The sequence below is a fragment of the Bos taurus genome, chromosome 5 (assembly GCF_002263795.3).
Source record: "Bos taurus isolate L1 Dominette 01449 registration number 42190680 breed Hereford chromosome 5, ARS-UCD2.0, whole genome shotgun sequence".
In the NCBI taxonomy this organism is placed as follows: domain Eukaryota; kingdom Metazoa; phylum Chordata; class Mammalia; order Artiodactyla; family Bovidae; genus Bos; species Bos taurus.
In genome coordinates, this window is record NC_037332.1 from 24,711,669 (window position 1) to 24,732,584 (window position 20,916).

At 38.5% G+C, this 20,916-nt stretch overlaps 1 protein-coding gene across 3 annotated transcripts in view; it reads right to left on the reverse strand.

Annotated features, from left to right (window-relative positions):
• Nucleotides 1-8,302: 8,302 nt before the first annotated feature.
• The window catches only part of NR2C1 (nuclear receptor subfamily 2 group C member 1), a 40,216-nt gene continuing 27,602 nt past the window's right edge, over nt 8,303-20,916 (reverse strand). Inside the window, exons 10-14 of one of the 3 annotated variants that reach the window (XM_005206110.5) lie at nt 18,997-19,118; nt 16,635-16,774; nt 15,105-15,242; nt 12,502-12,607; nt 8,303-10,172 (exon numbers count right to left, since the gene is read on the reverse strand). In XM_005206110.5, the coding sequence (XP_005206167.1) occupies nt 9,998-10,172; nt 12,502-12,607; nt 15,105-15,242; nt 16,635-16,774; nt 18,997-19,118 (681 nt within the window). In that variant the 3' untranslated portion in view covers nt 8,303-9,997. 3 annotated transcript variants of the gene reach the window in all.

A 20,916-nucleotide genomic window follows, 5' to 3' on the forward strand; every position in this document is an offset into this window, starting at 1 on the left:
TCAAACTCATGTCCGTTGAGTCTGTGATGCCATCCAACCATCTCATCCTCTGTCATCCCCTTTGCCTTCATTCACTCTTTCCCAGCATCAGGGTCTTTTCCGAAGAGTCAGTTCTTCACATCAGGTGGCCAAAGGATTGGAGCTTCAGCTTCAGCATCAGTCCTTCCAATGAATATTCAGGACTGATTTCCTTTAGGATTGACTGGTTTGATCTCCTTGCTGTCCAAGGGACTCTTCAAGAGTCTTCTCTAGCACCACAGTTCAAAAACATCAATTCTTTGGTGCTCAGCTTTCTTTATAGTCCAACTCTCACATCCATACATGACTACTGGAAAAACCATACTGGAAAAACTAGACGGACCTTTGTCGGCAAAGTAATGTCTCTACATTTTAATATGCTGTCTACGTTTGTCATGGCTTTTCTTCCAAGGAGCAAGCGTCTTTTAATTTCACGGCTGCAGTCACCATCTGCAGTGATTTTGGAGCCCAAGAAAATACAGTCTGTCACTGTTACCATTGTTTCCCCATCTATTCGCCATGAAGTGATGGGACCAGATGCCATGATCTTCGTTTTTTGAATGTTGAGTTTTAAGCCAACTTTTTCACTCTCCTCTTTCACTTTCATGCAGAAGCTCTTCAATTCCTCTTTGCCTTCTGCCATAAGGGTGGCATTTCTGCCATTTTTAAATAATAAAAGGAATTAAATGAACATTATTTTTTCTAGCATCTAACTTTATGACTTTCAATATGCTTTAAAACACACACTCCTTGATCTGTCAGTTTGAAACAGTCCTCTGAGTCCCAGCTATTTGAGATGAGAAACTTGGCACATGGTTACTTTCTTCATCTCTTCTCATCTTCTGTGCTTCCAGATGCCAGTTTACCATATCATTTCTTTAAAAAGGCCAAGGCTTATAAGATTTACACTCTAACCCATAACTGAAAGTCTTCATAATTGTCTAAAGAGTTTTAAAAATGGAAACACATTATTTCCTGAGAGGACTGAGTAATAAGATTGGACCCAGACATGTAATGTCACACTACTAAATCTTCAACCCCAGAAGAGAAACCTCCAAATGTTAGGATCAAATTTTCTTTTCTTAGACTCACTCAAAATTATGTCACACAGGAATTTATTTTATGCTTAAGTGTGACTTTCATGGTCTTTCCACAGGCTTTTTTGTTTTTAAAAAATTCCATCTGTCTTATTTCACAATATAAAAATTACTCTAAAAGCATAACCATATTATTACTATCTCACCTGAAAAAGTTAATAACTGCTTAATATAAAATATCTGCTGAGGAAGGTTCAAATTTCCACAATAATTTAATACTTTTTTTTAGTTTGTCCAAATAAGTTCCATATTTTGTAACTGATTTTCTTTTAATATATGATTCTCCCCATTTCCCACACCTTGTTTTTGGTCCTTCTGGTTTATTTGACAAACACACTGGTAATTTCTCCTGTAGAGTTTTCCACTGTCTGGATTTTGTTGATTGTGTCCTTGTGTTCTTCTAGCCCCTGTATTTCTGTTCAGTTCAGTCGCTCAGTCGTGTCCGACTCTTTGCGACCCCATGAAATGCAGCATGCCAGGCCTCCCTGTCCATCACCATCTCCCGGGGTTCACTCAAACTCACGTCCATCGAGTCGGTGATGCCATCCAGCCACCTCATCCTCTGTCGTCCCCTTTCCCTCCTGCCCCCAATCCCTCCCAGCATCAGGGTCTTTTCCAACGAGTCAACTCTTCGCATGAGGTGGCCAAAGTATTGGAGTTTCAGCTTTAGCATCATTAAATCTAGGCACCTAACAAGATTTGTGTTCATTTTTTTGTTATCTTTCCATTCAGGAGCATATATGGTGTCTGCTTGTCTCATTTTTTTGGTGATTTTAGCTGTCACTGCTAAGCATTGTCTAAATACTTTCATTCCTTCATTAGCCTCAAATCTCCTATAAAGAGAAAAGTGTGTGTGTGTGCTCAGTCATGTCCAACTCTTTGCAGCCCCACTGACCTTAGTTCGCCAGGCTTCTCTGCCCATTCATTTTTCCAGGCAAGAATATTGGAGTGGGGTGCCATTCCCTCCTCCAGGGGATCTTTCTGACCCAGGGATCGAACCCATGTCTCCTGCATCTCCTGCACTAGCAGGCAGATTCTTTACCACTACCACCACCCTGGGAAGCCCTGTAAAGAAAAAACTTCCTCTCAACTATTTGGTTCCTAAAATACTGTTCATATAGGAAAGATGCTTGATTCTCCCTTATGGAACAGTTTTCAAAAGTACAATTTGGTTTCCTAGCATCCTGTGTATATGTGGGGGGAGAAGCAAAAAAACCCATAAAATTTACCATCTTGTTTTAAAGTGTATAATAATGTTAACTATATATATAGTTGTGTAGCAAATCTCTAGAACTTTTGTATCTTGCAAAACTGAAACTCTCAACCCACAGAACAACACTCCCCTTTCTCTCTATACTAGGTTGTGCTGTGCTTTGCTAAGTTGCTTCAGTTGTATCTGACTCTTTGCAACCCTATGGGCCATAGCACGCCAGGCTCCTCTGTCCATGGGATTCTCCAGGCAAGAACACTGGAGTAGGTTGCCATGCCCTCCTCCAGAAGATCTTTCCCACCCAGGGAACACCCAGGGATAGATCGAACCTGCATCTCTTACGTCTCCTGCATTGGCAGGTAGGTTCTTTACCACTCCCTAATAGCTCAGTTGGTAAAGAATCAGCCTGCAATGCAGAAGACTCCAGTTCAACTCCTGGGTCAGGAAGATCCGCTGGAGAAGGGATAGGCTACCCACTCTAGTATTCTTGGTGGCTTATCTGGTAAAGAATCCTCTCTCAAAGCGGGAGACCTGGATTCAATCCCTGGGTTGGGAAGATTCCCTGGAGAAAGGCTACCCACTCCAGTATTTTAGCCTGGAGAATTCCATGGACTGTATAGTCCATAGGATCACAAAGAGTTGGACACAACTGAGCGACTTTTACTTTCTTTACCACTAGCACCACCTGGGAAGCTTCTATTGGAGCTCCTATTAGGTCACCAGAGCCCAATAACCACTATTCTACTTTCTGAGAGTATGACTACTTTAGATACCTGCTATAAATGAAATCATGCAGGCCTTGTTTTGGCTCAGACAGTAAAGAATCTGCCTGGGTCAGGAAGATCCCCTGGAGAACGGTATGACAACCCACTCCAGTATTGCCTGGAGAATTCCATGGACACGGGAACCTGGTGGGCTACAGTCCTTGGGGTCACAAAGAGTCAGACACGACGAACACTTTCACTTTTATCTTACTTAGCATACTATCCTTCAGTTTCATCCACGTTGTAGGATGAAATCCATGTGACAGGATTTCCTTTTGTAAGGCTAATATTCTACTGTGTGTACATATCACTTTTTCTCTATCCATTCATCTTTCAGTGGGTGTTTTTGGTTGCTTTCATCTCTTAGCTATCACGCAGTAAACATGGGAGTGTATACATCTCTTCCAGATCTGTTTTCAATTCCCTGGGATATAAGTCTGTGTGTGTGTGTTAAAAGGATGTGTTAAAGGCATAATCTTTAACCATGGATTGATTTTTAAGATTTCATTTTTTCCTAGTGTTGTTTCTGCTTGTTTTAAAATGTTTGTTCCCCATTGCTGTTCCCGTTTCTTGCTTTTTTTGTGGGGGTGGGAAAGAAAAGTTTATTGCAAGGCCAACCAAACAGAATGGGTGGCTCATACTCTAAATTCCCAAACTCCCCAGTGGTTTTCAGGGAAAAGTTTTTATAGGTAAAATTTGGGTTGAGAGCTACAGGGTATGTGACTTTCTTCTGATTGGTTGGTGGTAAGGTAACAGGGCAGTGCAGGAATCTTTTGCTCAGCCTGCAGTTGCTATCCTCCACCTGGGTGAGGGCCTCAGATTTGTAAAATTGCCAGGCCTGCTATGAAACCAGGTAAACCATCTAAACGACTTGGTTCTTCAGTCTCTCCCTTGTTTGCACGGAGACCACCATCCTATTCAGGATTTCTGCTGGCCCCACGACTTTTCTAAGTTCACTGCCCATAATGCTGACTGACAAAATCAAAGTTCAACTCTCTCCACTGTGGGTGCCTAACAGACCCAACATATGTGCGCAGTGTCCACCCAAGCCAACTCTGCTACTTATTTTTTTTTAAATAAACATATATATATAATATATATATATATATATTTTTTTTTTTTTTTTTTTAAAGAAAAAGGCAGGTCAGTGAGAAGGACAGAGATGGGCTGGTTGAAAAGGCCTGGGGAATTACCTCCATCCCTGGAAGCAGAGGGCAGAGGATGAAGAGCAAAATGCAAGTGAAGGTGAGTGGGGGCAGCACACCCAAAGGGGACAGGGACCTTGGTGTGTCCCACAGACACACAGGGAGAAGGCTGAAGAACTGGGCCTGAGTCAGTCACACCCCTCAGGGCTCCAGAGACCATGGGAGGCAGCTGGGACGTGTCCAGTTGGCAAGCGGGTCCATGGAAGGGTTGTTAAGAAGGGAATGGACGGGCGCAGACAGATGTGCTTCAGAAGGTTCTCAGTGGTGCTGCTGGAGAAGGCTGCCGGGGGCAGAGGCACACACACAGAGGTGAAGGGATCTGTGACCAACTCTGGAAGCTGAAGCTTCAGGGGTTACTGTTGAACTCGATGGGGGTGGGAAGATGGAAGAGCTGCCCTAGGTGTTGGCTCAGGTGAGTCGGTGGCTGGTGGTGTTGGTCACCAAGGCAGGTCACTGAGCCAGCAGTGCTGGGGACTCCGAAGTGCCTACAACCACAGCACACAGTAGATGCCCAAAAGGATACTGGTTGAACCAGAACACCCACCTCCTTTTCGATTTCATTTTTTTCTTCTTAAAACTTGTTATGTACACTTTGAATCATGTACAGATAGGACAATTTCAATATTTTTTAGGATCTATATGTATTGCTTATTGCTGACTCATTCAAATTTCCTTCTAACTTTGATAATTTTGTGAGCTCATATTTGGTTGAGCTTAATGTGTGACAAATTGAGGTTCTAAATTAAGAGGTCAGCCAACTACACTCGAAGGGCTAAGTCCAGTTCACTCCCTGTTTTTTAAATGTTTTACTGGACCACTGCCATGCCCATTCACTTATGTACACTCTACAGCTGCTTCTGAACAACAGCAGAGTAGTTGATTCAGACATGGTAAGGTCCTCAAAGTAAAAAACACTGATGCTCTGGCCCTTTACAGAAAACTGTGCAAAACTCTGATGTAAATTAATGTTTTCCCCAGAGTTTTGATTCTGCCAGGACAGGGAGGGTTCATGACCTGGGACAACTTAAGCCTGCTTTGAGAACTCATGCCATATTTCTTTCAAGTCCAGCAATAGATGAAAGGCCTTCAGAGTTATCTATTCCACAATACTGTTAGAAGCAGTAATACACTATCTTCTTTGATTATGCTGTTCTCATTTCAAGATGGTATGGATCTTTTTCATTTAACAGGTCAATCATTCAACCTGAGAAGCACATGTCCTTCTGTGGAACTTTTCTTGTATCAAGTAATTTTCTTACCTCGTCTTTTGTTTTCTCTTAAGTCCTTACTATTAAAATGTTAGACGTCCTGTTCTCTTTTCTCATTTTCTATTTCTCTGTCTCTTGGTTAGAGTTGACCCTTAAAATCATGGGTTTGAACTGTGTGGGTCTACTTACATGCAGACTTAAAAAAATACACACACACTACAGTGCTACAGGAGCTGCAGGTGGTTGGTGCCCCTAACACCCATATTATTCAAGGGTGAATTGTACTTTGAAGGTTGTTGAAACCTTGAAACCTTTCCTCAACAACTTTATCTTGCAACCCTTCTAATGAATTGTTTTGGCTATCAGTTTAAATTTCCAGGGGCAGTTTCTTCCTTTAAATTTTCCTTTTCAAAGCATCCTATTTTCATTTAATGAATACACATTTCTTTCAAAATATTAATAATATTTGAAGGTGGGGTACTTTTCTGATCACTGCATTGTTATCTTCCCCCACCATCAGATTATAGCTGATCTCTTATATATTAAAAATTTTCCTCAAATATCTGATGATCCTGGCTCTATGTTCATATTTAACAATAGACATTAGAGAGCTGAATGGGAACCCCATGTATACATATATGACTTAGAAATACTGGGATTCACTGAAGAGTGATAAAATGGTAGGCAGTCTTCTTATCAGGGACAACCAAAAGTTGAGTGTCAGATCTTTTTTCCAGACAAATTAGTTTTTCCTAAAGAAAAAAAATCCTGGCATTAGAAGCCTATACCCAGTGGTCAGCATTCTGGGAACATGCTTCAGTTCAGTTCAGTTCAGTTCAGTCACTCAGTCGTGTCCGACTCTTTGCGACCCCATGAATCGCAGCACGCCAGGCCTCCCTGTCCATCACCAACTCCCGGAGTTCACTGACTCACGTCCATCGAGACAGTGATGCCATCCAGCCATCTCATCCTCTGTCGTCCCCTTCTCCTCCTGCCCCCAATCCCTCCCGGCATCAGAGTCTTTTCCAATGAGTCAACTCTTCACATGAGGTGGCCAAAGTACTGGAGTTTCAGCTTCAGCATCATTCCTTCCAAAGAAATCCCAGGGGTGATCTCCTTCAGATTGGACTGGTTGGATCTCCTTGCAGTCCAAGGGACTCTCAAGAGTCTTCTCCAACACCACAGTTCAAAAGCATCAATTCTTCGGCGCTCAGCCTTCTTCACAGTCCAACTCTCACATCCATACATGACCACAGGAAAAACCATAGCCTTGACTAGACGGACCTTTGTTGGCAAAGTAATGTCTCTACTTTTCATATGCTATCTAGGTTGGACATAACTTTCCTTCCAAGGAGTAAGCGTTTTTTAATTTCATGGCTGCAATCACCATCTGCAGTGATTTTGGGGCCCAAAAAAATAGTTTGACACTGTTTCCACTGTTTCCCTATCTATTTCCCATGAAGTGATGGGACCGGATGCCATTATCTTTGTTTTCTGAATGTTGAGCTTTAAGCCAACTTTTCATTCTTCTCTTTCACTTTCATCAAGAGGCTTTTTAGTTCCTCTTCACTTTCTGCCATAAGAGTGGTGTCATCTGCATATCTGAGGTTATTGATATTTCTCCTGGCAATCTTGATTCCAGCTTGTGTTTCTTCCAGTCCAGCGTTTCTCATGATGTACTCTGCATAGTAGTTAAATAAGCAGGGTGACAATATACAGCCTTGACGTACTCCTTTTCCTATTTGGAACCAGTCTATTGTTCCATGTCCAGTTCTAACTGTTGCTTCCTGACCTGCATACAGATTTCTCAAGAGGCAGGTCAGGTGGTTTGGTATTCCCATCTCTTTCAGAATTTGCCACAGTTTATTGTGATCCACACAGTCAAAGGCTTTGGCATATGGCCGTAGACGGGAACATGCTTAGGGAGCCCATATTCAACGCAGATTTTCACTTAATCCATATCTTCAAGATTATACCTAATCAAAGCCTTCTGTTATCCCTGGTATCCTATAAATCCTGTGATCTTCTGGTTTAGTGTCTCAAGATTATTCATCTCTGGCTTCTTGCTCAAACAGGCTGAATGATAGAAAGTGGTCACTGGGGACTTCCCTGGTGGTCTAGCAGTTAAGATTCCAAGTTTCCAGTGCAGGGGTCATGGGTTTGATCTCCAGTTGGAGAACTAAGATCTCACATGCCGTGCAGCGCGGCCAAAAACAAGACAAAAAACAAGAAAAAGAAAGGGGTCACCTGACTTGAATAAACGTAGAGAAAGGCAGTTCAATGATTCTGTAGACAGATATGCAACCAATCCTCTTGTTAATGCTGCAAGTACCATCTCTGAAGATGAGCACCTGATTCCCCGGGCACTAGACAGCATTGCTGGACACTGCAACGCATACTGGCTCCTTTCTCAGTGTACCATCTTTTGCAGGCATTCAGATGACCATTCCCTTGGTTTTGGCTCTTTCTCTACCCACATTTTCTTTCCCTAAAATTTATTCAACTCTCTTATCCTTTGATTTCTTCTCTCCTGTTTCATCTGTCATTGTGTGTTTACACTTTACTGAGATTTCAGGAGAGAAAGAAAATAAACGGTCAGTGTGTAATATTTAGTTACAAGTCTTCAAACTGAACTGTAAATCATCCTAAAATATTGGGATATGGAAATGTTTTCCATGCTTTTTCCTTCCTGAAAGTACTTTCACAAATATTACTAGAGATTTCTTAACAATGGGACAAACAGAAGGATGACCAATGAACAAACAGGACTCTGAAATCAAATATATTGGCAGAAAACAAATTTGTAATGCAGGCCACATTTTAATGTAGTTTTTAAAAAACACTTCCAAATACAACTGTAAATGTAATCAGGAAAAATACTTCAAACATGTATCTTAATTAACCATTAGTACATTACTTAAAAGAATTTCTCGAATCCTTGGCTTTCTTCAGCGGGTTTATAAAGGTATAAACCTACTGATTTTTCCATTTGACTATTCTGTACTAAATGTAGTTTACCCAGCTGTCATTATAGAAAAAAAATCCCATTGACAAAAATCACATTTTAAATAGGGAAAAAAAGTTTCCCTTAAGTTGGTAAAGACTGTAAATTGACACTTTAAAACTTCTTATTTACTATAAAGCAGCAATTAGTAAAATCCATACTCTTCCCCCAAATTCTGCTTCTCTTCTATTGCAAAATCTTTGTAAAAAATGTTCAAGTGCAATAAAATATCCTTATTTTTTAAAAAAAATCAACAAATAGAGATAACAAAGTAATTTCTCACGAAGTTATAGCAAAGAAATACTTAACAGTATCATGTTCTGCTAAAGAAAACATTACTGTGGAAGACATTCAAGGAATCTAAACTGTTTCCATTGTGGTATACAAGGCAGTGCTTCAGGCTGATGCTCATACTGTTGTTACAACAGCCCTTTCCCCTTTACAGTGAAAAATCAGTGCACATTCCTCCATGTATTAAACAACTGAAGTCTCAAAAAATTATCAATTGCTTTTAAATAACTGTCTAACTCACTTTGGAAACACAGACTGGCTATGATAAATCCACTTTCACAAAGGAGGTATTTGCAGTGACCTAACAGAAACTGGCTAAATCCCATGGAAGGGTCAGGAAACTAAATGCAGGTCAGAAAAGAGGGAGAGATGACAGATGCTTTCTGTGGAATAAACAGCAACAATTTATATATCTGTTGTGAAATACTGAAGCTTGTGGCACTCAATCAGTTTCTATTACTTTTACAACACAGTAAACCAAAAATATTAAAACATGAACCCTATCTTATTCTCAAAAACAATTTTCTGCTACATACATAAATAAAAAGTGCTTGTAACTAATAATACACAACACTAAAGATATCAGCTCTTAAGTTCACAAATAACCTATGTCTCATTGCCAGCAATGAGGGTGATAAATGCTAATGGTGCCATGATATTTACAAAAAACAAAAAAATATTTATATTCAATTATTATCTCCTATAGTCCCAGTGTTATCATTATATCACTGAGCATAAAATAATCTTCTTTAGACAGGTAATTAAAACAGATTATATTTTAGAAGCGTAAAATGCAAGATCCTTCTTAGCGATTGATTAAGTGTTTGTACTGGTTCATAATGAAAGTAAACATGAATAGAACACAATTCTGGGGGGAAAACAGAGAGACTTATTTATTTGTTTTATAAAATAAAAGGAGAAATCTTAGTCAAGAGGTGACAGCTTTAGGTGTCATCTTAACCAAGAATAAGATGATAATATTTTTTATTCACTTAAATAAGACAGGAAAGGAAATTCTAATTCCTGCTACCTGCTCAGTCACTTCAAACAGTCTTCTTAAGGAAGTAAAATCTAAATATCTTGGTTTTTGGTTTCTCTTTTAAAGTAAAAATTTCCAGATGCCCTGGAATCAGTGAGTTCGATTTGGTATCTTCTTGTGTTCTGGGAAAGAACAATCACTTTAAATTGAGATCTCAGCTTTCAAATGCTGTGACCAATTATTTGTGAGTTATAATCTGCAGGTTCCATTTTTAAAATATGTGGGATGACACTGTCAATTCGAACATTGCCGATGAGACCTTTGAAAAACAGTTCTTCGGTGATGGTAGCGTTCATCAATCTCAAAGCTGGCAATCGAAGTAGTAGTCTAGACAACCTCAAAAGAGAAAAGGAAGGTGAACAAGGTTGTAAATCAAAGAGTAACTCAGTTGAAAGACATCAGTAATTTCTGCATGAATACCAATGCCATAAACAAAGATTACCAATGGTTTTCAACACTTGTAATATTTAGTATTCTCAAGCCTTAAACGATATGACAATCACCTAGATATATATGATGTCTGAGAGACTTCTTTGGAAAGCCTTGCTCTTAACTGCTATGCTGTGCTACCTCTAGTTGGTTGTATGAACCATGGAACAAAGTTTTAAACCATGGATCGAGTTATAAGTTTAATGGCTTAGGAACTCTTTCAAGGTTATCATAGCAATGTTTTGTGTTATCAGGATACATGAGGCTCAAAGATAGTTTTTTTGGTTTTGCTTTGCAAAATGTATTGGGAATAGTAAAATAGGCAATGAAGTGAAGTGAAGTGAAGTGAAAAGTCGCTCAGTCATGCCTGACTCTTTGTGACCCCATGGAAGTAGTCCATGGAATTCTTCAGGCCAGAATACTGGAGTGGGTAGCTGTTCCCCTCTCCAGGTAATCTTCCCAACCCAGGGATCGAACCCAGGTCTCCTGTATTGCAGGCAGATTCTTTACCAGCTGAGCCACTAGGGAAGCCCCAAATAGGCAATAGCTGTTATTAATGGGAAGAGCACAGATTACAGAATCAAAACCATCAGGTTCAAATCCTGATTCAACTACTTCCTAGCTATGTGAATGGGTGGAAGCCACTACTCGCCCTGTCTCTCTCCCAATGTTGTGACAATCAACAAGATGATCCCTGCCAGTTTCTGTGCTAGTGAGGTAGGACAATGTCTTGTGTGAAAGTACATCTTAAGTTGAAAACTGCTATCCAAAGATAATTAATGAAACTAACTATGGATATAAGAAACTAAGAAAGAGTTCCAGAGGTCAAAGAACCTGGAACCTAATGGAACAGAGGTCAGCAAGAAGGCGTACAGTCAAAACGAGGAAAACTCTAAATACTCCATTGATTTGTATGTGTGTGTGCTAGTTGCTCAGTTGTGTCCGACTCTGCGACCCCATGGACTGTGGCCTGTCAGCCTCCTCTGTCCATGGAATTCTCCAGACAAGAATACTAAAATGGGTCACCACGCCCTTCTCCAGGGTATCTTCTTGACCCAGGGATCAAACCCTGGTCTCCAGCATTGCAGGCAGACTCTACCTTTTCAGCCATCAGGGAAAGCCCATTAATTTATATAAGGTATAAAACTTTTGAAACTTTAAAACACTGAAAAAAGAAAAAAAAAGATCATAACAAAACTAACACCCAAAGAACTACCTTTCCAAAAAGTTTGTGGCATTATCTGTCCTTCCTCTATGCTAAGGCCTTACACTCTTGAGAACACTGGAGCACTTGAGAACAAGTGAAACCAGCAGACCCAGAATTAAGTGATCTTTCTGTGTTCATGTACTATACTGCTCAAATACCTCATTTCCTGTTTGTTCCCACCAGCTGAGCTGTATTCACAGAACTGTGAATAGATACTTAGGAAGTAAGGTAGGAAAACTATTTAGATGTTAGATAAACTACAGCTGATTTTCATGATGGAACTGCCTTATAAGCCTATTATCTAATATATGTAAAAAGTTATTATATGTAACATATTCTTTTACTAGTTTGAAGTATGTTAATAATATTAGTAAACAAATTTACATAGCCCTTACTATGTAACAGGCACTGCTCTACCAAGCTCTTTGAATATATTAACTGATTTAATCCTTATACTAATTATAAAATGTGGGTACTATTATCTCCATTTTACAGTAAAGAAATTGAAATAGAAGTTAAATAACTTCTATTAACTTCTATAAGGTCTTACAGCTAGTAGCAGGGTTAGGCATTAAACCCAGGTGCTCTTGCTTTGACAGCCAAATGCTTAATCACTCAAAAACTGAGTTCATTTTATTAAAGGACACTGGTAAGAAACACCTTGCTATAAATGCCATAGGCCAAATTTCAAAATTAATTATAAAATAAGCTATTTTTTAAATTCATGCACTTTTCATCCGCTTTTCTAATTCAATCCATTATTTCATCTGAAGCAAGTTAAGAGCTTGGGTGTGAGAGTCAAACTACCTGGCTCTGCTGTTTATTGTGTGACTTTGAGCAGGTTACTTAACCTTTCTGTGCTGAAGCCTCATATAAAACAGTACATATAAAGTGCTTGCAACAATGCATTAACTACTTGAAAGGCCAAAGCTGACTAAATTTAATTACACTTGAAATGGAGAATAAGGAAACAGATACACAAAAACTTTTAAGATGAATTTAATTAAATAGTATTTAACTTCTAGATACCTGTAGGTGTCATCTGGATATGTTTTGGTTATATAATCTTGGAATTCAACATAAGCCTTTTCCTGAAATTTCTCAATCTGTTCCATGTTTTCTAGGCCTGGATGATCTGAAACATTAAAGAATATATTGTTACCTTAGTTCTGAATACTCATTTACTAAGATACCAAGTAGAGATGGAAGAGGTAATAAAAAACAGTTCAGAAGGAAGCCCGATCATATATGTGTGGCTCTTTCATTCCACAAATACTATTTTAGTAACCCACCCACTAAATACCAGGCACTGTACTTAAACCCTTAAAACTATTTCATCTGATATATGTATTCTAACATTTAATAAAAAAATGAAACCATTGGGCTCAAATAAAATAAGACAGCCTTTTCTATTTCAAAAGTGGTAGAAAGGATTTTGATCATTTTGCTTTCAATAGAAACAAAAAAATGAAATGACTTAGCTTGGTTAAAAGTATTTTTAACCAAGGAAATATTTTCAGAATGAAAATGAAAGTGAAACTCGCTCAGCCATGTCCGACCCTTTGTGAGCCCATGGACTATACAATATACAGTCCATGGAATTCTCCAGGCCAGAATACTGGAGTGGGTAACCTTCCCCTTCTCCAGGGGATCTTCTCAACCCAGGGATTGAACCCAGGTCTCCCACATTGCAGGCGGATTCTTTACCAGCTGAGCCACAAGGGAAGCCCAAGAACACAGGAGTGGGTAGCCTATCCCTTCTCCAGCAGAACTTCCCAACCCAGGAATCCAACTGGGATCTCCTGCATTGCAGGCTGATTCTTTACCGAGCTATGAGGGAAGCCCCCATTTTCAAAATATATTCTTTAAAATTTTTTTCATTAAAATAATAATACATATTTTAACTTAAGTATAATTAACATACAACGTATCTGTTTAAGGTACACAACAAAATGAAGTGACATTCATATGCACTGTGAAATGATCACCACAGTAAGTCTAGTTATCATCTGTCACCATTCAAAGCTACAAAACTTTTCTTCCGATGAGAACTTTCAAGGTTTATTTTCTAGGAACTTTCATGTTTACACTACAATGGTGACTACTGTCACCATGTTACAAATGTTATCACTGTGACCTGATCATAACTACAAGTTTGTACCTCATGATTCTCCTTCACCCATGTCACCCACGCTCGTGCATGCTATATTCTATATTTTTTTAATAAGAAAATCTTCCTTTCACCATTGTTAGGATAAAAAGATACTTAGGAAAATATAAACTCTGAACATCATCTCTATCAGAAAAATAATATAGCAACATGAAATAACCTATATAAATATTTCACTGAAATGGAAATGTTAAAAGAATTTCATGAAACTTATGCCTAAAATATGGAAAGTGGTATCCTGACTAAGGAGAATAAGAAAAGTAGCAAACAGAAACAGAGGGAATATTTAATAAAACAAAAGTACATTATAATTCTGTTGTCAAATCTACGGTCTTTCAATTTTAAGGAAAATTAAAGTGGCAAATTGGTTGTGATAAAGATTGCGATACATGTTATTAATTTAGCTAAAACATCAGAATAATAGTACAAAATAGCTTTAATTATCTTACTGATATCACTGAAGGTAGTAAGAAGCAGGGTTCCTCAGATAATTTTATTATGATACATAGTAACAGAAAAACATATACCAAAATGAAGAATACAGAGCCTAAGAAAATAGGCAATTTTTCTTACTCTAAAATTGATTGTTGAGCTTTACTGTCATTTTACTATATGTAAAAACTAGTACTTGGCAGAAAGACAAGAGACCCATTTTTCTATTTATTGGGAACTCCGAGAAGGAAATGGCAACCCACTCCAGTGTTCTTGCCTGGAGAATCCCAGGGACGGGGGAGCCTGGTGGGCTGCCGTCTATGGGGTCGCACAGAGTCGGACACGACTGAAGCGACTTAGCAGCAGCAGCAGCATAACATGTTTGGAAATTTAACCCATTAACAAAGCAATCTTCATCTCTCTTTTTGCCTTTTAATGATGCCTAGCAAATATACCTAAACATTCAAGTGCTGAACAGGACTAAAAGTCTATGTCATTTCACTGATTTCTTCAATTTTCCTTTTCATGCCCAGATGTCTAACATCCAACAATTTCACAGATTTGAAGTGTACAATTCAATAGTTTTTTAGTATATTCAGAGTTGTGCAAACCTCACCACAATCTAATTTTAGAACATCTTTGTTGGCCCCAAAAGAAACACCCATTAGTAGTCACTCTCCATTATCTCCTATCCTTACACCAAGGAAGCCACAAATCTCTCTATAGATTTGCCTATTCTAGACAATGCAGATACATGGAAATATTTAATATGCGTTTTTTTTTGTGATTGATTTCTGTCACCTGCATACTGTTTTCAAGGTTTATCCATGCTGGCATGTATTAGAATTTCGTTACTTTTTATGGCTGAATGATATTCCATTTATATATACATTTTGTTTATTCATTTGTTTCATGGACACTTCAGTTGTTTCCATATCAATGTACATTCCCAATGGCAAATGTATGAGGGTTGTAATTTCTCCACATCCTCAAACACTGTATTTTGAATAAGAAGTAAATGTTTATATACCTGGACTGAAGAGTACTATTGCCTTCAGGTAGGCATATTCATATCCATCAATGCAGAGTTTTACCATGCTGTTACAAAACTCCTGTAGTTTGAAGATGTGTTCCATCAATAATTTCCTTCTTTCTGCTGATATTTTATCTTTAATTAAAAACAAACAAAATCTTCTAGTGTTCAGCAAAAATGTATGACTATTTTTATCCAACATATTTCCTCCTCACTAATTTCCAGCTTTGAATATAATCAATTTATCAAATGTTAAAAATTCAATATATCTGCAAGTTTAGTGTTTTATTTATTTATTTATTCAGCTGTGCTGGGTCGTAGTTGCAGCATGTGGGATCTAGTTCCTGAACCAGGGATGGAACCCAGGCCCCCTGCACTGGGAGCATAGAGTCTTGGCCACTGAACCACCAGGGAAGTCCCTCTCTGCCAACTTCAAATGAAACTAATTAATGATCTTCAGACACTGTTCATTCAAGAAAATAAAAAAAGAACAGGCTGTTAATATAAAAAGCCCTAAAGGTTATGTTTCCTTCCAAGATACACCTTTGAGAAGATAAGCTATAAAGATTAACTACAAAAGACTCAAATTTTGCTAATAGGATTTAAGTTTATATCAATAAAATAAGCAAAATCATCTAGATATTTAAGTTACCGACACTATTACAACAACAACAAAAAAAACCCTGTTAAGACCAAAGAAAAGTTGAATAAAACAGTATGTTCTAACTTAAAATTTATTGTGTTTATGTAGTACTGACTTCTGGTATATCTACTATTGATGAGATTTTAATAATCAATAATCTTATTGATGAGGTTATTCTTTGCCATTAAATGGAGGGGAAGCAGATAGTTCAAGAAAAATGTACAACAACAGGAAGTGGCATATGCAAAGGAAATAAATGTAATTCTCTGTCTATAATTTTTTCTTGAACTCAAAAAAAATAGTTCTTCCCATTTGATGAAGGGGCACCTTCTTGGATAGTCACAAGCCATTCTGAAACAAAACATTTATAAATCAGTGCTTGCCCACCTGTCTCCTCAAGCAAATGGGAGTTGTAATCAGGAAAAGGAAAAAGATAATTAGGATTGTTTTGTGACTCTTCAGTAGTGTCTAAGTGAAAGGATACATACTGATGAATTGATTAAAAAAAAAAAAAGTTTAGCCTACCTTGGGATTCAAAAGGCTACAATGAAGAAAAGCAGTTTAAAAACAGTTGGTAACTATACATTTATAAATAGTTGATTACCTCTATATAAGCGTACCCTGGATTCTTTGGTATGTACGTTGAAGTGTAAAAATTCATGAGGCCTGATCAGAAAGAGCACTTAAATACATTTGTTTCAGTTTTGTTGTACTATCATTTAAAACTATTTTGGTTGATTAATGAATTATATCAAAATGTAACAATTATGTAAGGTAAAAAGGATTATTGATATTTATCTTTTGATACTTAACTTTAAACGTAATACTATAAAACCGATGTCTCCTCTTATATCCTAGAAAAGGAAAAATAAGGTGCTTTTTACCTTGTTGAAGGCTACTGTGAAGACAGTTGACAAATGTTGCTAATATAGTTGCGACATTCATCACTTGCCAGCACTGGGCAAGACCGAGAGTAAAAAGTTCATTCCAATAAGCTTTTACCAATGATATGCTGTTTTCTTGCCTATAAAAACAAAAACAAATATCAAATATGTTTTATGAAACCTTATAACTGACTCATATATTTGAAAATACAATATTCAGTTCAGTTCAGTCACTCAGTCGTATTGGACTCTTTGCGACCCCATGAACCGCAGCACACCAGGCCTCCCTGTCCATCACCAACTCCCGGAGCCTACCCAAACTCATGTCCATTGAGTCGGTGATGCCATCCAACCATCTCATCCTCTGTCGTCCCCTTCTCCTCCTGCCCTCAATCTTTCCCAGCATCAGGGTCTTTTCAAATCAGTCAGCTCTTCGCATCAGGTGGCCAAAGGATTGGAGTTTCAGCTTCAACATCAATCCTTCCAATGAACACCCAGGACTGATCTCCTTTAGAATGGACTGGTTGGATCTCCTTGCAGTCCAAGGGACTCTCAGGAGTCTTCTCCAACACCACAGTTCAAAAGCATCAATTCTTCAGTGCTCAGCTTTCTTTATAGTCCAACTCTTACATCCATACATGATTACTGGAAAGACCACAGCCTTGACTAGACGGACCTTTTTTGGCAAAGTAATGTCTCTGCTTTTTAATATACTGTCTAGGTTGGTCATAACTTTCCTTCCAAGGAGTAAGCATCTTTTAATTTCATGGCTGAAATCACCATCTGCAGTGATTCTGGAGCCCACAAAGACAAAGTCAGCCACTGTTCCCCCTCTATTTGCCATGAAGTGATGGGACCGGATGCTATGATCTTAGTTTTCTGCATGTTGAGCTTTAAGCCAACTTTTCATTCTCCTCTTTCACTTTCATCAAGAGGCTTTTTAGTTCCTCTTCACTTTCTGCCATAAGGGTGGTGTCATCTGCATATCTGAGGTTATTGATATTTCTCCTGGCAATCTTGATTCCAGCTTGTGCTTCTTCCAGCCCAGCGGTTCTCATGATGTACTCTGCATAGAAGTTAAATAAGCAGGGTGACAATATACAGCCTTGACGTACTCCTTTTCCTATCTGGAACCTGTGTGTTGTTCCATGTCCAGTTCTAACTGTTGCTTAAGAGGCAGGTCAGGTGGTCTGGTATTCCCATCTCTTTCAGAATTTTCCACACTTCATTGTGATCCAAACAGTCAAAGGCTTTGGCATTGTCAATAAAGCAGAAATAAATGTTTTTCTGGAACTCCCTTGCTTTTTCGATGATCCAGCGAATGTTGGCAATTTGATCTCTGGTTCCTCTACCTTTTCTAAAACCAGCTTGAACATCTGGAAGTTCACAGTTCATACTGCTGAAGCCTGGCTTGGAGAATTTTGAGCATTACTTTACTAGCATGTGAGATGAATGCAACTGTGCAGTAGTTTGAGCATTCTTTGGCATTTCCTTTCTTAGGGACTGGAATGAAAACTCTGAGTCTAAAGTTTTATACAGGAAAGTCAAAGGTAATCAACCAGTGAACAAAGCACACAAAAAAAGAACAGAGTAAACAGATTTAAAAAGTCAGTTTTTGATGGCCTGCGTTATATCTCTTAGTTAGAAAATAACATTGGCATTGTTGTACAATGAGGTCCTACAACTTGACCAATACTTTTCTAACTATGGGCTTAACTTTCTCCATGGTCTCTTTGCTTCTTCAAACCAGTTACTTTAAAACAATAAAGAAATCTGACTTTAAACAAAGCTTGGATTTCTCATAATAGACCATTTTCCATTACCACCTAATCTAAACAGAATACAGACATGCTCTTCAGTGATACAACCAAACTTCTAACTCTTCATAGTGGTACTATGGGCTAATTTATATTTTCTTACTTTTTTAGGGGGCAACCAACCACATGATTAAAAAATAATTACTTCTATTTTCAGACATATTCAGTGTATGCAAGTTTCAGATCCTTATTAACAAGCCTGAGATGACACTGAAACGGTGGTGGTAGGGAGAAACAATACCCCAAGTCATCTAGAGTCTCCCTTATTTAAGCCAATCAAAGACAGCCTATTATAAATGCTGGCTCCAGTGCACTGACTTCATTCAAACTGTTAACTCCATCAGATTATGAAATATGGATAATCTTCCACATAAAATAATATACAGTAAACACCACCCACTATGATCCTTCATATAAAATTTCAAGTTATAATGCTGTATCAGTTTGCCCCGTTTAAACAAATTCTCCCAAAATAAAAGCTCTTGCCTCATGTACATCTGTGCTACAAAATCACACTTAATATTCAAGAACTTCAGGACACTTACCCTAGAGCCTGGAAGGAAGGAATTGAAAGTGCCCAGTGCATTGATAAGAACAGCAGCCTGGAGGCAGACTCCCCAATGTAGTGCACATTCAGGTACTCAGGCATAGGAGACGGCATGGTGAGCTAGTGTGAACAGGGATGAGGTCAATTATCTCACATCGGACACTTCTAAATGAGCACTTCTTTGAAAAACTTAACTGTCAACATGTCAAGTAACTATCTTACATATTAGCCAAAAAGGCAAATCTTGATATAATCCAAGTCACTGGATGTTACAGCTAAAAACAGGATTTAGAATAAACAAAAAGACCAGAGTTTCTAATAAAGCAATATTCAGATAAAGCAGAATTCCACTTAACAAATACCAACCACAACATTATCTCGGTGTATTTTTAAAAGTTACTTTCTGTCTTCATATCAACAGTAAGTGTTTCCTTTCCTCTCTTCATTAACAGTATGTATACAGAAAACTTAATTCAAGAAGCAATCCTTTATGTTAAATGTCCCTTTCATTTAGGCTATGGGGATAACAAATTCAAATGCTTATAGGAGAGTAAGGAGTGAAGTGAGCCTGCTGATGCCATTTGTAGAGTGCATATTCCCAGATAACGGGCATGGGTGAATTCAACACATTGAAGACGTTTGGAATTAGGGCTCAGAACTGCTTGCTTTTTCAATTTTTCAAAAAGCAGCTTCTACACAAAATCTCACCATCTAATCTACAGGAAAAATAAAATGTGTCTGTGGCCATAACAGTCACAGGCTGACCTTAGGTAATGTGTGACCACTGTTGGAAATAAAGATCCTACATCAAAATACTTATCAAAGCATTTCTGAAAATCTTGTTAAAGAGATCTTTTATTGCTATAAATTAAGAATTGATGCTTTTGAACTGTGATGTTGGAGAAGACTCTTGAGAGTCCCTTGGACTGCAAGGAGACCCAACCAGTCCATCCTAAAGGAGATCAGTCCTGGGTGTTCTTTGGAAGGACTGATGCTGAAGCTGAAACTCCAATACTTTGGCCACCTCATGCAAAGAGGTGACTCATTGGAAAAGACCCTGATGCTGGGTGGAATTGGGGGCAGGAGGAGAAGGGGACGACAGAGGATGAGATGGCTGGATGGCATCATCCACTCAATGGACATGAGTTTGAGTGAACTCCGGGAGTTGGTGATGGACAGGGAGGCCTGGCGTGCTGCAACTCATAGGGTCGCAAGGAGTCGGACATGACTGAGTGACTGAACTGAACTGAAATGTAATTTCATTCATAAGAAACTTCTATTTTAAAATTATTAAAATAATCAGTAATACCAAGCATAGGTGATGATATAGGGAAACAAATACATACAACTGAAGTGAGGTGAAAGTTGCTCAGTTGTATCCGACTCTTTGCGACTCCATGGACTATACAGTCCACGGAATTCTCTAGGCCAGAATACTGGAGTGGGTAGCCTTTCCCTTCTCCAGGAGATCTTCCCAACCCAGGGATGGAACCCAGGTCTCCCGCATTGCAGGCGGATTCTCTACCAGCTAAGCCACCAGGGAACTGAGTACCGGTCAAATGAAGGGCAAATTGGCTGTATCTATCAGCGTTTTAAAACTGAGTTTATCCTATGACCTAACAACGCCATTTCTAAATCTCTATTTCAAAAGGATACTTGCAAATATGCACAAAAAAGCATATACAAGGATATCCATTTCAGTACCACTCTTAACAGAAAAACTAAATTAAATGCTGGCTATAACCCAAATTTCTATCACTAAGGAAAGAATAATCCATGCCTACTTAGCAGGCATTAAAATTAGTAACATAAACTGAGATAGCAAGAAACATTTCAGACATCTAAGCAGAAAAAAATAGCAAAAATAACATTGATGAGCCAATATATGTTAAAAAGAGTATATGCATATAGATACACA